Genomic DNA, 16044 nt, shown 5'->3' with positions numbered 1-16044 from the left:
TCGTCAATAGAAAAAAAGAGGACAACCCCTTTACATTGCCTAATGTTTGGGCTGGTTATAGCTAACGTATCCTTCATGGACAGCTTCACAGATGCATCACTGACCACTTTCGCACAGATCTAAACGCAGACACAGACGTGCGAATGAGGTTTTACACTGCTCAATGGAGCAGACGATTTTCAGGAAGAAAGCGTTGATGAAGGAGACCACTGTATTTACATGTAGAGATCTCCTCCACAGTATGGGGAGGTGCGATCACTAATGCCATCACTCATTCCCATACAGAATTATTGTTTGCCGGCAGCAGAGTGCTGTTTAGAGAAACGAGCAAACGATTTAGGTGTCCTCACAAACAATTCTAATCGCAGGCACCTTTACGCCTGAGGAGGTGCGTTCACATGCGTTCTGTATCCAGTCTTGCATGCTTAGTTTCGATGGTTAACTTCTGAAGGTTCACTCAATACGAAGATATGCAAACTCCCTAGGTATTCCATCCAGGGTTCCCAGGAAACCTGCTGTTCCTCGAACGCTGAGAGGCAGTGATGGCCAGTTCGCCGTGTTCGCCCGCCATCTTAAACCACAAGTCCGCAAGGCCCAGGTAAGTCCTTACCTGTGCCTGTGCGCGAGCAGGGCTGAAACAAATGTGGTCACCGGGAGCAGGCAGTTCCGAGAACAGCCACCGGGGGCCTTCATTGGGCTGTTCTCGGAACTGCCTGCTCCCGGTGACCGCATTTGTTTCAGACCGGCTTGCGGCGCAGGCACAGGTAAGGACTTGCCTGTGCCTCGCCGGACTTGTGATTTAAGATGGCAGCCCGCATGTGTTCGCAGGCGAACACAGCGAACTGGCCATCACTGCTGAGAGGTTCCCATGAACTCAGCAGGTAAACTTTACTTTACCTGTAACTTTTACAGTAAGGAAGCCAGTTTAATCTTCTCAGAGATGCCGTGAACCTATCTGAGCTGAAGTGAAGAGGTATGAAGTGGAAACATTATTCAGGGGTTCCCCGTGGGGTAATGAGGTTGGGAGTCATTGACCTCTCACTTATCTTAGTTTCTGCCCATCAACTATATGCGAGTTGATCAGCTCTTATTATTGACTTCACTTCATAATGATTGGAAGGGGTGAACAAGAACTTGTTTTTGTGATAAATCGCCCCCCTTGCCCCTCCCCCCCCCCCCATACAGGTGAAACCCGATAAATTAGAAGATCGTGCAAAGTTCATTTATTTCAGTAATGCAACTTAAAAGGTGAAACTAAGGCCTCTTTCACACGAGCGTGACGGATTAGGTTTGTATGCGTTCATGGTGCGTTCAGTCAGTTTTGTCTGCGATTGCGTTCAGTTGTTCAGTTTTTTTCCACGCGGATGCAATGCCTTTTGATGCGGTTTTTTACGCGTGTGATAAAAAACCGAAGGTTTACAAACAACATCTCTTAGCAACCATCAGTGAAAAACGCATCACACCCGCACTTGCTTGTGGATGCATTGCATTTTTAACGCAGCCCCATTCAATTATATGGAGCCAGGGTTGCGTGAAAAAATCAGAATATAAAACATGCTGAGATTTTCACGCAACGCAGAACTGATACGTGAAAAACAACACTCATGTACACAGACCCATTGAAATGAATGGGTCAGGATTCAGTGCGGGTGCTATGCGTTCACGTCACGTATTGCACCCGCGCGGAAAACTTGCTCGTGTGAAAGGGGCCTAAGATATGAGATAGACTCACTACATGCAAAGTGAGATATTTCAAGCCTTTATTTGTTATAATTTGGATGGTTATGGCTTACAGTTTATGAAACCCCAAAGTCACAGTCTCAGAAAATTAGAATATTGTGAAAAGGTTCAATATTCTAGGCTCAAAGTGTCACACTCCACACGAAGAAGAGCGGGGGGCGGCACAGTCAAACAAGCACACAGGCAGTGTAAGGCAATCACAACCGTTCCAAGGCCAGCGAGGAGAGGAGCGCTCGGCGGTGCACTGCTGCAAACAGTGAGTAGAATATAAAAGTGTCACACTGTAGTCAGCTAATTAATCCATACCCCCTAAGCAAAGGGTACCTGAGCCTTTAAAGGGAACCTGTCACCTGGATTTTGGGTATAGAGCTGAGGACATGGGCTGCTAAATGGCCGCTAGCACATCCGCAATACTCAGTCCCCATAGCTCTGTGTGCTTTTATTGTGTAAAAAAAACAATTTGATACATTTGCAAATTAACCTGAGATGAGTCAGAGCTTGAAAATATGACTCTTCTCTGGTCACACAAGTAAGATATGTTAATTTGCATAAAAGGCAGGAAGTACAAAAATGCATAATACTTATTGAATTCGTCTGCAAATGAAATGAAAAGTGTAATTTACCATATTTTTCGCCCTATAAGACACATCCCCCCACCCAAAGTGGGGGGAAAATAGCAGTGCGTCTTATGGGGTGAATGCTGCTGATTTTGCCGAATTTTCAATGATACACCCGCCGCGATGCCGGAGGGGATCTGTGGATGACACATAGAATAAGTTGCTATATATGTGTCATCCTCAGATCCCCCCCCCATAACTGTCATACACAGATCCCCATAACAGTGCCATTCAGAGACCCCAATAAGAGTCACCCACAGGTGCCCCATAACAGTGCGTCACCCACAGGTGCCCCATAACAGTGCGTCACCCACAGGTGCCCCATAACAGTGCGTCACCCACAGGTGCCCCATAACAGTGCGTCACCCACAGGTGCCCCATAACAGTGCGTCAGCAACAGGTGCCCCATAACAGTGCGTCACCCACAGGTGCCCCATAACAGTGCGTCACCCACAGACCACAATTAGTTCAAAACCCACCAAAAGCACACCTATTGGTTCAAAATTATTTTATTTCTGATTTTTCTCCTCAAAAACCTAGGTGCGTTTTATAGGGCGAAAGACACGGTATATGTTTAGGGTAACACAATGAACATTTAGAAACGCTCAGTGAGAGTAGTTAGAATAGTAGAGGTGACAGGTTCTCTTTACGTTGTCTCTGTCTGGCTCAGTGGGAATCACAATCGTGGGGAAAGGCTGCTGACCTGACAGTTGTGCAGACAACCATCATTGACACCCTCCAGAAGGCTCAAGCCTCAAAGGGTAATTGCAACAGAAGTTGGATGTTCCCAAAGTGCTGTATCAAAGCACATTAATAGACAGTTATGTGGAAGGGACAAGTGTGGAAGAAAAAGGTGCACAAGCAGCAGGGATGACCGCAACATAGAGAGGATTGTCAGGAAAAGGCCATTCAAAAGTGTTGGGGACTTTCACAAGGAGTGGACTGAGGCTGGAGTTAGTGCATCAAGAGCCACCACACACAGACTGGTCCTGGACATGGGGTTCAAATGTTGTATTGCTCTTGTCAAGCCTCACCTGAACAACAAAACATCAGAAGCGTCTTACCTGGGCTAAAGAAAAAAAAGAACTGGTCTGTTGCTCAGTGGTCCAAAGTCCTCTTTTCTGATGAGAGAAACTTTTGCATCTCATTTGGAAACCAAGGACCCAGAGTCTGGAGGAAGAAGGGAGAGGCACACAATGCAAGATGCTTGAGGTCCAGTGTGAAGTTTCCACAGTCTGTATTGATTTGGGGAGCCCTGTCATCTGCTGGTGTTGGTCCACTGTCCTCCATTAAGTCCAGAGTCAACACAGCCGTCTACCAGGAGATTTTGGAGCACTTCATGCTTCCTTCAGCAGGCGAGCTTTATAGAGATGGTGACTTCGTTTTACAGCAGGACTTGGCACATGATTTCATGTAATATTCTAATTTTCTGAGATTGTGACTTTGGGGTTTTCGTAAACTGTAAGCCATAATCATCCAAATTATAACAAATAAAGGCTTGCAATATCCCGCTTTGCATGTAGTGAGTCTCTCTCATATGTTCGTTTCACCTTTTAAGTTGCATTACTGAAATAAATGAACTTTTGCAAATTTTATAGATTATGCCGACCAGTGATATTTTTTTGCCGACTGATCGCTGCCTGGCTTACAGGTGGCAGATAGGAAACAAGAATTCTAATGAGCGCTTATTCGGCGCTGTGTAAAACAACCCTAAGGCTATCTGCAAACAGTGCGGCTTTCAAAACAACAAATCAACATGGTTTTTGTGCGTTTCTGTACCCAAAACCGTATGTGTAAGGCCACTTTCACCTTTGCGTTGTTCTGTCCGGTTTTAAGATCCGCTGCAGCACAACGCTTGTCCCCATACATTGTCAATGGGGAAAAAATTGAACAGACCAGAATGGAGTGCACCAGAATGGATTCCCTTCAGGTTTGTTGCGTTCCCATGCTGGACACAAAATCACTGCAAGCAGTGCTTTTGTGTGCATCATGGGAAAGCCATGTGAGTCAATGGTTTCTTTATTTTTGATATAATACAACCGGATCCCTTCTGAACGGATGCAGCCGGTTGTATTATTAGAACAGCAGCCCTGACGGATCTCAAAACAGAATGTAAAAAGGCAGGTGTGAAAGTAGCCTTACTTGCAGTTTTTGGTGTGGATTTGATGCAGAATTTTCGTGCATCTCACACCTGCATCGGGGTGTAGCTAACGCTCATGGGCCCTGGTGCAAGAGTTCAGCTTTAGCCCCCCTCCCCTAAAGTGCTTTGTGGCCAGGGGAAGGGAAGCCTTCGTGCTGCTTAAGGCAAAAATTGAAACGGCACCTCCCCTCCCATGCCAAATTCTTGACCTAACCTCTTCCCTCCAGCCAGAGGGGTAACTTTACCAGCATGCACTTTCTATAATACCGGTGTCTTCTCATGTGGTCCAGGGGTCTTTGGGGCCCCTCAGGCTCCTGGGCCCGGTAGCGAATGCTACCTCTGCACCCCCTATAGCGACACCCCTGGCTTGCATTTGAAAAGAGTGAAATCCACCCCAAAAATCCCACAAGAAATTGACATTCAAGTCAGGTCAATTTCGTCATGGAAGAAAAAAAGCAATCTAATCTCATACACTTGGCTGGTACTGTAGTACGCTGCATTTTTTCTGCACAAGAATTCACGTGGAAAAACCGTGCATAATCTGGAATGTGTGCAGATACCCTTAGAGAAGAGGAATTACAACGCAGGTAGATATTTTGTAATGTTTTCCCATTCACATTCTTTCAGATGGAACCAGGAGTGAAAAGCCCTACGAGTCCCCCCCAAAGAATTCGGAAGAGAGTCAGGCAGCACAGTGTGAGGTCACGGTAAGTTACTAGATGGCGCATGACATCAGTATTTTCAACCTTTTTTTATTTTTTCCATCACATTTTTGTTTCAGACACAGAATGAGTTTTTTGGAGAAACTGGATAGTTTCAAAGTTTGCATCTTTTCTTGAAGAACAAAAAAAAAACAGATCCAGTTTTACATTTTTTACCTGGAAGCAAGGCAAGTGACCTGTGATTGGTTGGTTTAATTTTTGGACAAGGTGTGTGTCAGTTGGAGTTCAATCAATTTTTTCTTTAAAAAAAAAATATCAGTCAACCCTTTGAGAACATCGGCTATTTTTTATTTTTTCATTTTCAGTTTTTCTTCCTCGCCTTCCAAGACCCATAATTTTATTTTTATTTTTTTTGTTCATATGGCTGTATAAGGTTTGTTCTTTGCATGACAAGTTGTATTTTTTAATAGCACCATATTTTTACCATAGCTTGTACTGGAAAACAGGGAAAAAAAATCTTTGTGGCGTGATATTATGGGAAAAAATGGAAATTCCACCAAGGTTTTGGGGATTTTGTTTTTACAACGTTCACTGTGTGCTAAAAACGACAAGGCAAACTTATTCAAATTTACATTGTTTTCATTATGTTTTACTACTTTGAAAAAAAAGTTTTTTTTTCCTTTTGCATCACTATATTATTCCAACTTTTTTTTATATTTCTGTCTACAGAGTTGTGTGGGGGCATGGTTTTTGTGGGGTGATCTGTTTATACTGGTACCTTTTGGGGTACATATGACTTGATCACGTTTTATTCAACATTTTTTGGAGGGCGGGGTTTTCAAATAACAGCAAATCGGCCATTTTTTTTATTTTATTTTGTTACAGCATTTCTAGCGCAGGAAAATATTTGTAAATATTTTAATAGTTAAGACATTTTAAGATGTGGCGCTGCCTATTTTTTAAATATGTAAAATTGGAGGGGGGGGGTTTAAAAAAAAATAATTTGAAACTTTTTTTTTAATTGCTATTTTTAGCCCCTTAGGGGACTTGAACATGCGACCTTCTGATCACTTGTCTCATAGACTGCAGTAGAATACTATTCGTCAGGCTGTGTATCTCCGATTGCGGCCATGTGCCGGCTGTATTACACATGTGGAACTCTCCATGTTTGGAATGGGCTCAGTGCATTTCCCTCTCTCAGGACTTATGCTGCACCATCCATGTACAGTTACGTCACTGTGGGTGTAAGGCCCCTTTCACACGGGCAAGTATTCCGCACGGGTGCAATGCGTGATTTGAGCGCATTGCACCCGCACTGAATCCTGACCCATTCATTTCTATGGGGCTGTGCACATGAGCTGTGATTTTTCACGCATCACTTGTGCGTTGCGTGAAAATTGCAGCAAGCTCTATATTCTGCGTTTTTCATGCAACGCAGGCCCCATAGAAGTGAATGGGGCAACATGAAAATCGCATACATCCGCAAGCAAGTGGTTGCTAGGTGACGATCGGGCTGGGTACCCGATGTTATAAGGGAAAATAATCGCATTCTGAATACAGAATGCAAAGTAAAATAGTGATGGAGGGGTTAAAAAAATTAAATAAAATTTAACTCTCCGAGTCCACTTGATCACGTAGTTGCGGATCTTTGTCTTCTGTAATGTTGAGCTGCCGGCTAAGGACCTGTGGTGACGTCACATCACATGATCCAATCACATGGTCCCTCACCATGGCGATGAACCATGTGATTGGACCATGTGATGAGCACAGTGACGTCATCAAAGGTCCTATTCCCGTGCACAGCAAAGAAGAAGACAGAAGAGATGCCGGCTGCGCGATCAAGTGGATTAAGGTGAGTTAAATTATTATTTTTTAACCCCTCCAGCCCTATTTTAATAAACATTCTGTATTCAGAATGCTATTATTTTCCCTTATAACCATGTTATAAGGGAAAATAATACAAACCAAACATGCCGATTTTTCTCACGCGCGTGCAAAACGCATTACAATGTTTTGCACTTGCGCGGAAAAATCGTGCTTGTTCCCGCAACGCACCCGCATCTTTTCCCGCAACGCCCGCGTGAAACCAGCCTAAGGGATTGAATGATCCTCCTATTAACTTTTATTTAATTTAAAAAAATGTTTTTTACCTGATCGCAAATGAAAGCATCGCATGATTTTTTTTCCTGGATGGAAAAGCGCTTTTCTATCCAGTATAAAAAGAGTGACAGGAATGCAAAATTGATAAAGCTGATGCCCTTTTTGGAATATTTTTTTTTTATTTCTATAGAAGCTTATGAATCAGTTAAAGTTTAGTTTTTTGAGTAAAAACCTGATTAGTTTAAGTTTAACAAAAATGTGGTGTGAAAGACCGCTGTTTCACAGTCCAGATTCTGTGGTACGTTTTACTAAAATAATAGACGGTGGAGGTGCAGTAGACATCGCATATCTAGATTTTAGTAAGGCTTTTGACACTGTCCCACATAGAAGACTTATCAATAAACTGCAGTCATGGACTCCCATATTGTTGAGTGGATTAGGCAGTGGCTGAGTGACAGACAACAGAGGGTTGTAGTCAATGGAGAACATTCAAAACAAGGTCATGTTACCAGTGGGGTTCCACAGGGATCTGTACTGGGACCAATTTTGTTTAATATCTTCATAAGTGATATTGCAAAAGGCCTCGATGGTAAGGTTTGTCTTTTTGCTGATGACACAAAGATATGTAACAGGGTTGATGTTCCTGGAGGGAAACGCCAAATGGAAAAGGATTTAGGAAAACTAGAAGAATGGTCAGAACTCTGGCAACTGAAATTTAATGTGGATAAGTGCAAGATAATGCACCTGGGGCGTAAAAACCCAAGGGCAGAATATAGAATATTTGACACAGTCCTGACCTCAGTATCTGAGGAAAGGGATTTAGGAGTAATTATTTCAGAAGACTTAAAGGTGGGAAGACAATGTAAAGGAGCAGCACGAAATGCCAGCAGAATGCTTGGATGTATAGGGAGAGGTATAAGCAGTAGAAAGAGTGAAGTGCTTATACCGCTGTACAGAACACTGGTGAGACCTCACTTGGAGTATTGTGCGCAGTACTGGAGGCCATATCTCCAGAAGGATATAGATACTCTAGAGAGAGTTCAGAGAAGAGCTACTAAACTAGTACATGGATTGCAGGATAAAACTTACCAGGAAAGGTTAAAGGACCTTAATATGTATAGCTTGGAAGAAAGAAGAGACAGAGGGGATATGATAGAAACTTTTAAATACATAAAGGGAATCAACTCGGTAAAGGAGGAGAGCATATTTAAAAGAAGAAAAACTACCACAAGAGGACACAGTTTTAAATTAGGGGGGCAAAGGTTTAAAAGTAATATAAGGAAGTATTACTTTACTGAGAGAGTAGTGGATGCATGGAATAGCCTTCCTGCAGAAGTGGTAGCTGCAAATACAGTGAAGGAGTTTAAGCATGCATGGGATAGGCATAAGGCTATCCTTCATATAAGCTAGGGCCAGGGACTATTCATAGGATTCAGATATATTGGGCAGACTAGATGGGCCAAATGGTTCTTATCTGCCGACACATTCTATGTTACTATAATTTTACAATATGCCCACGCTTTTCTAGACCACAAATGTAATCATGATGTTGATGACCATGAAGAAAATCTAGATTATGTAGCCCCAGCAAATTTTATGTACCTTGCTTGAATGGCAAATAGTGCCGTGGAGCTGCTCTTCCTGTTGTAATGGACAGGCTTCTTTCTCCATGTGGTCAGTCAGCAGGTCTACAAGTATACATGTAATATCCTTCCCGCTGCTCTTCTTTCTTCATGTGGTCAGTCAGCAGGTCTACAAGTATACATGTAATGTCCTTCCTGCTGCTCTTCTTTCTCCATGTGGTCAGTCAGCAGGTCTACAAGTATACATGTAATGTCCTTCCTGCTGCTCTTCTTTCTCCATGTGGTCAGTCAGCAGGTCTACAAGTATACATGTAATGTCCTTCCTGCTGCTCTTCTTTCTCCATGTGGTCAGTCAGCAGGTCTACAAGTATACATGTAATGTCCTTCCTGCTGCTCTTCTTTCTCCATGTGGTCAGTCAGCAGGTCTACAAGTATACATGTAATGTCCTTCCTGCTGCTCTTCTTTCTCCATGTGGTCAGTCAGCAGGTCTACAAGTATACATGTAATGTCCTTCCTGCTGCTCTTCTTTCTTCATGTGGTCAGTCAGCAGGTCTACAAGTATACATGTAATGTCCTTCCTGCTGCTCTTCTTTCTTCATGTGGTCAGTCAGCAGGTCTACAAGTATACATGTAATGTCCTTCCTGCTGCTCTTCTTTCTCCATGTGGTCAGTCAGCAGGTCTACAAGTATACATGTAATGTCCTTCCTGCTGCTCTTCTTTCTCCATGTGGTCAGTCAGCAGGTCTACAAGTATACATGTAATGTCCTTCCTGCTGCTCTTCTTTCTTCATGTGGTCAGTCAGCAGGTCTACAAGTATACATGTAATGTCCTTCCTGCTGCTCTTCTTTCTTCATGTGGTCAGTCAGCAGGTCTACAAGTATACATGTAATGTCCTTCCTGCTGCTCTTCTTTCTCCATGTGGTCAGTCAGCAGGTCTACAAGTATACATGTAATGTCCTTCCTGCTGCTCTTCTTTCTCCATGTGGTCAGTCAGCAGGTCTACAAGTATACATGTAATGTCCTTCCTGCTGCTCTTCTTTCTTCATGTGGTCAGTCAGCAGGTCTACAAGTATACATGTAATGTCCTTCCTGCTGCATGTCTGTAAAGCTTAGCACACAATCAGGAAATGTAAAGTTTCCATTCATTTCAATATAATGAGCAATTAGGCAGAATATTGAAGGTACATCTATGGGGATAATGAACAAATAGCTGTAAATACTGTTTCTGCTCCTGACAACCTACCTGAATTGCATCTGCTTAACCTATATAATAAAACTTGGCAATATTATGTGCCTGGAGTTCCTAGTTAAAGGGATTCTGTCTGACTGCAGTAGGTAGGGGCTGGAGAGCCAAGGGCAGACTAGGAACCTAAAGTGTCCCTGGAAAAAAAAAACTAAAAGTGGCCCCATGTTGTAGGTCCAAATTAGCAGAAGGTGGGACAAGTAGGTGGTAAGTGCAGCACAAAATAAAGCTCCATCAGAACTAAATAACACAGTGCAGCACAAAGTACTGTCTCAGTAAAACCAGATACTACAGTGCAGCACAAAGTACTGTCTCGGCAGAACCAGATACTACAGTGCAGCACTAAATACTGTCTCGGCAGAACCAGATACTACAGTGCAGCACTAAATACTGTCTCGGCAGAACCAGATACTACAGTGCAGCACTAAATACTGCCGGCAGTGTCACAGTATGAACCTGTATCATTGTCGTGAGTACGGCAATACAATTGAATTTGAGTGCCTGATGCTCCTACGTTAGTTAATGCTGAGAGCATCAGATCTTTAAAGGGAACCTGTCACCAGTTATTTTCCATATGAATCAGCAGCAGGTGGGCAGGGGAGTGGCTATAGCTCTGAATTAAATAAACGCTGGACTCACTGACATCACGCTGGACTCAAATCAAATCATTAGCATGCGGCATGTGGCATCTTTGTGTGTATATTATGAGGTAACCATCTGTCACACCAGTAAGTGAATACATCTAAGGCACTTTTTAGTAGTTAATGATTGTATATAATTAGTTAGATTATAATCAAATATCCACATGACAGGTTCCCTTTAAGTATCTGGCTGGTGGCCACAAGGAGGGTGTTGGGTGGCCCTCTGGGCATCATCCCACTGGGAAATTTCCCTGTAGGGTCTATGGCCAGTCCTCCAATGGAGAGAGCAGGACAAACATACCTATTGTGGAGCTTTTATTATCTGTGTAATTGTGTGAATATGAAGTTTTTATTCTGCTATTACAAGTGCTCAGGAGGCAGATCTTTACTGTAAAGTGTCCTCTGCATTGAGCTATAACTGTAGCATCCAGCTAGGAGACCAGTCCAGCTGAGGGACTGTGAATCAAGCTCAATGGAGAGAGCACTTCACAGTGAAGACTCCAACACAACAAAGAAGAACCGTGATATAGGGCTCCTAGGTAGGTAATGCTAGTATTATATAGAATTCACAGTGGGCAAAACCTAAAACATAACTTTTATTATTAGATAATATGCTAAAAAAAAGGCTCCTTTCTCGCCCAGTTTCCTTGGGGGACACAGAAGACCTTGGGTATAGCTCATCTCCCTAGGAGGCGTGACACTAAGAAAAAACTGTTAAGCCCCTCCTCCACAGCTATACCCTCAGCCTGGAGAGAAAGGCTGCCAGTTTTTTGCTTAGTGTCCAAGGAGGCAAGACACTCCCTGCTACTGCAGGGCTGTTTTCTCCTTGTTTAAATTTTGATTTTTACTTTTTCTTTTCTTTTTGTTCCAGACAATCAGGGACAACAGAGTCGCACTTGACCTCTCTGTTTCTCCCGGGGTCGAGCTGCGCCAGTGCCGGTCATCCGCACTGCTGCCTCCCCCACAGAAGGCAAGGTGGACCAGGGCAGCCCAGCTCCCCTGCATCCCGCCAGCGCAAGGGTCGCCCGCACGCCAAGCCCCTCTTCCAGCGTCCTGCCACTACGGTGCCAGTAGCTGAAGGGGCGACCCTGCTGGAACAGACCGAGGGTGAAGACGGCTATGGTGAGAGAGTGGCTTCTCCAGCCCTACGACCCCCTCCCCCCACCCCGGTCTCCTGCGTGACTGACCCCCATACTTTAGCCTATCCAAGCAGAGTGGCTATTGGGTGGCTGGACCTAGGCTGGTCCCTGGGGTGTCGCAAGGCGGCAATCTGCTACAGCACTCATCCATTCCCTCTCTCCCCTCCATAGATCATAAGGGACGCGGCAGCCTCACTACAGGATGGAGGTCCGCGCAAAGAGGGGGCGCTTGCCGGTGCGTGCTCAGGGCAGCCGCAAAACTTTAGTCCACGTTCGCGGCCCGCTGGGCCGCACCATCCGGTGCTCCTTCCCGGGCCCCTGACTCTTCCTGGCCGCGGGGTGGCTCCCGCGGCCGGCGTTACATGTGCGAGCTATGCTCCAACTAGGCCCGGCCGACCTTCGGTCCGGTCGGCCGGACGCCGCAAATTTTGGCCCAGGCGTCGCGGCCTGCTGGGCCGCACCTCACGCTCCTCTCGGGTCCCTGATTCTTCCGGCCGCGGGGTGGGCACCCGCGGCCGGCATTGGCTAGAGCTGTGCTCCAACAGGCCCCGGCCGGCCGTCGGTGCATTCCGGCCGGCCGGGCGCTGCATAGTTTGTCAGGCTTCGCGGCCTGCCGACCGCAATTCCGGCACTCGGGGTGGTCTCCCGCGGCCGGTATGTGGGCACCCGCGGCCGGCTTAGGCCGGCCGGTACTTTAAATGCTTGCGGCCCCGGTCATCCGGGCGCCGGTAAAATTTAGGCCCCGGCTTCACAGTCTGCTAGGCCGCAAATTCAGGCCTCTGTGGGGGGGGGCGGGAACTCTCCAGGCGCGAATTCTTCCCGCCTGGAGGTTCCCCCGCCCCCAAGAGTTCACAGCGCCGCGCCCCCCCCCCCCCCCCCCACAGGCCAGATGCCTGTTAACCCTTTGGGTACTGGCCGGCTCCGGATGGGCCTGTACGGCCTGTGCCCCTGTATGGTTGCCCCCCTTTCTGCCTCAGGGAGGCTGTAATATTAATAAATAATAATAATAATATAATAAAAAAAAAAAAAAAAAATTATAATTTTGTTTTGAATAACTGGTCTTGTGGGCTGCGCAGGACGCGGCAGCCTCATCATTCGGTATGCTGTCTGTAGGCATGCCCCCCTTTCTTAGGCGGTATGTCGCGCTCCCCGGCTGCGGCGCTGGCCAGGGCATGTTCCCCCTCCCAGGCGTTTTCTTGCCCTCTCCCGGGATACGGCGCTGGCCAAGTGCATGCATAAAAATTTTTCGGGCCAGTATGCGTCACCCAGTTCTGGTGGCTGCAGGTGCATGGCCCTCCTTCCTAGGCGGAATACTGCACTCTCTTTGGCTGCGGCCTGGCCTTGTGCATGACCCCCCCTTTTTTCTAGGCGGACTGCTGCACTCTCACCGGATGCGGTGCTGGCCATGTGCACGACCCCCTTCCACAGGCGGGACGTTGCACTCACTGGATTCGCTGCCGGCCATGTGCATGAACCCCTTCATAGGCGGAATGCTGCACTCTCACCGGTTACGGTGCTGGCCATGTGCATGAACCCCTTCCATAGGAGGTATACTGCACTCTCCCCGGATACGGTGCCGGCCATGTGCACGTTCCCCTTCCATAGGCGGAACACTGGACTCTCACTGGATTCGTTGCCGGCCATGTGCATGAACCCTTCCATAGGCGGAATGCTGCACTCACCGGATACGGTGCCGGCCATGTGCGTTTACCCCTCCCATAAGAGGTACACTGCACTCTCCACGGATACGGTGCCGGCCGTGTGCACGTTCCCCTTCCATAGGCGGAACACTGAACCTCACTGGATCCGTTGCCGGCCATGTGCATGACCCCCCCCCCCCCTTCCGTGGGCGGTGTGCCGCACTCTCACTGGATTCGCTGCTGGCCTTGGACATGTCTCCTTTCCTCAGGCGACATACGTACACTCTCACTGACTGTGTTTGTTCTCTCGCCAGTGCGTTGCTGGCCATGTGCATGGCCCCATCCATGGCGGGGTGCTCGCACTCTCACTGGATGCGATGCTGGCCATGTGCATGGCCCCCATTTCTGGGCATGAGCATGCCCTCTAACTTGGGTGGAATGCTTGCACTCCCATGGAATCTGTGCTGGTCTTGTGCATGGCCACCCCTTATTCCATGGGCGGCATTTTGCACGCTCACGCGATCCACGGCTGTCCGTGTTTATGCGGTGCTGAACTGGTACACGTCCCCCTTCATTGGCGGAGTGGTGCACTCTCACGAAATTCGGTGTTGGGTGGATTTTTGCACAATCACTTAATGATAGAATAACCCTGTGCATGCCCCCTTTCCCTAAGTGTACCTTCCTGCGTTCTGCTGGACATGTGCGGCCATGGGCATGGCCCCCTTCTGGGCGGAATATGGTATGTCCTACTTTTCCATAGTAGGTACTGGCCTTGGTATCCCCCCCTTTTGGGGCGGGCTTCTGCACTCTTGCCGACTGCTGTGTTGGCCAGGTACATTTCCCCCCTTTTCTGGGCGGACTGCTTGCGTTCCATTGCATGCCGTGCTGGTCTTGTGCATGACTGCCTTTCAGGTTGCACTTGCACTTCCGTTGGTATGGTTGGACTCTGGCTGATCCTTCGCTGAGTGACTATTTTTTTGCAGTGAGCGGACTTTCTTGTGCGCTCTGTCCGTTGTTTGGGCCGGGTATGCCTTCTCCTCCCATGGGTGGGTTGGTCTTCTCACTGCTTACGGGGCTACTCGTACGTATGCCTCCCTTTCTCCTGCAACATACCTTTTTTCTCTTGAGATACGATGCTTGCAGCTAGCCTTGCGCTATCTCTCTAAAGAGCTCGTTCTGTCCACCTGTGTGAGCCTACGGTGGTGTTCAACAAACAGCTAATGAATGCCCAATGTGTTCAAAGGTATATATATATACCTTATATATAAGTAGACGAGCTCTACTTGTTCGCTACTGCACCGAGCTGGGTGGTACTCATTCCTTTCGTCCCTTCCGCCCGGGGTGTGTTCGTGGTCCCTAGATGCGTACCGTTCGTCCTCCCGCGGCATTGTTTCCCTGCGTTGGTGGTCACATAGTCGAGAGTGCTGTCTGCAGCGTCCCTCGAATTCTGCGTTTTCTCTGGCGGGACTACGGTTCCCTCGCCTACGACCATTCCTCCTCTTCAGATGCGGTGTGGTGTGAGTCCTTCCGGTTGGTGCCCTCTGCGCTTCAGTCTGATCTGTTACCAGGTTCGGGCCGCTCTTCTCGGGAAGATCACCCAACTTCTCTTGGGTGCTCGCGTACCCAGGTCCGGAGGACCTCCATCTTGGGTTCTTCAGGGTATTCGCCTTCTGCGGGCGGTGAACCGGGCGTCGGTGTAGCGGGGTTCTGCTCTTGAGCTGTCCTATGGCTTCCCTGTTGCCCACCCCTCCTTTCGGTTGGAGGGTGTTATGCCGGCCTCTGTCTCGACTGCCTTTTCTCGCCGGCTCTGTTTGGCTCCCGCTCGGTACAGTTCACTCCGATGTGGCTTCTGTCCCGGCCATGCTTCAGAGGCTTTCCTTCGCTGCCCTCCCCTCTGGGGAGAGCATGGTTGTTCATGTGGATGGTTCCGGTGTTCCTTTTGGCCTCGTACTGTTTCCCTTGTTCGCACTGGCTGTACTAGCTGTGTGCCTATTTACCGGGTCTGCCGCGTTCTGTCCTCCAGCTGGGTGCAGATTGAGTTTTTTTCCATTCTCGGCAATGGTTCTGCCATGGATTTACCTTCTCGGTAACTTGGGAGGACTACCATTCGGTCAGGGTTGCCCTTGGATCTCCCACACTGGGACTGTAGAACGGCTTCCGTTCTGGCCGTGTTACTGGTCTGCGCATGATCTCGTTGGGTTTTCACCCGCTTGCCAGGCGACTCTAGCGGGCTCGTTAGTGTTCGCTCCTGGCCGTGTTTCGTCCAGGTTCTGTTGTAGGACTTAGGGTTTTTACCTGGGGTTCTGTGGGAAGCTGGGCGTTTTCCCCTCTCTGCCTTTCTTTCTCCATGGTTCTGTCTTTCTCCAGTCCGGCCTGGACCTGGGACTGGGACCCTGTTGCTTCAAGTGTCGGCGCTGTCCCTCCTCTTTCAGCGTTCCACGGCCCTCTGGGCCTGTCAAGACCTTCTTCCATGGAGCGGCTCTTGGGTTCCCTTTGTACTGCCCTCCGGTACCGCCCTGGGATCTACATACTGGGTT

The 16044-nt window shown here is 47.6% G+C and overlaps 1 protein-coding gene across 2 annotated transcripts in view; it reads left to right on the top strand.

The window, feature by feature from the left end:
* LOC122939798 (oocyte zinc finger protein XlCOF8.4-like) overlaps positions 1 to 16044 on the top strand; it is a 74797-nt gene that overhangs the window by 11575 nt on the left and 47178 nt on the right. For both annotated transcript variants that reach the window (XM_044295943.1, XM_044295944.1), the window contains exon 5: positions 5125 to 5204. In XM_044295943.1, the coding sequence (XP_044151878.1) occupies positions 5125 to 5204 (80 nt within the window). The remainder of the gene's footprint in view (positions 1 to 5124; positions 5205 to 16044) is intronic.

The sequence above is a fragment of the Bufo gargarizans genome, chromosome 6 (genome assembly GCF_014858855.1).
Source record: "Bufo gargarizans isolate SCDJY-AF-19 chromosome 6, ASM1485885v1, whole genome shotgun sequence".
NCBI lineage: Eukaryota > Metazoa > Chordata > Amphibia > Anura > Bufonidae > Bufo > Bufo gargarizans.
Note: the sequence above shows the minus strand (reverse complement) of the source record. Positions and strands in the feature narration are given on the sequence as shown.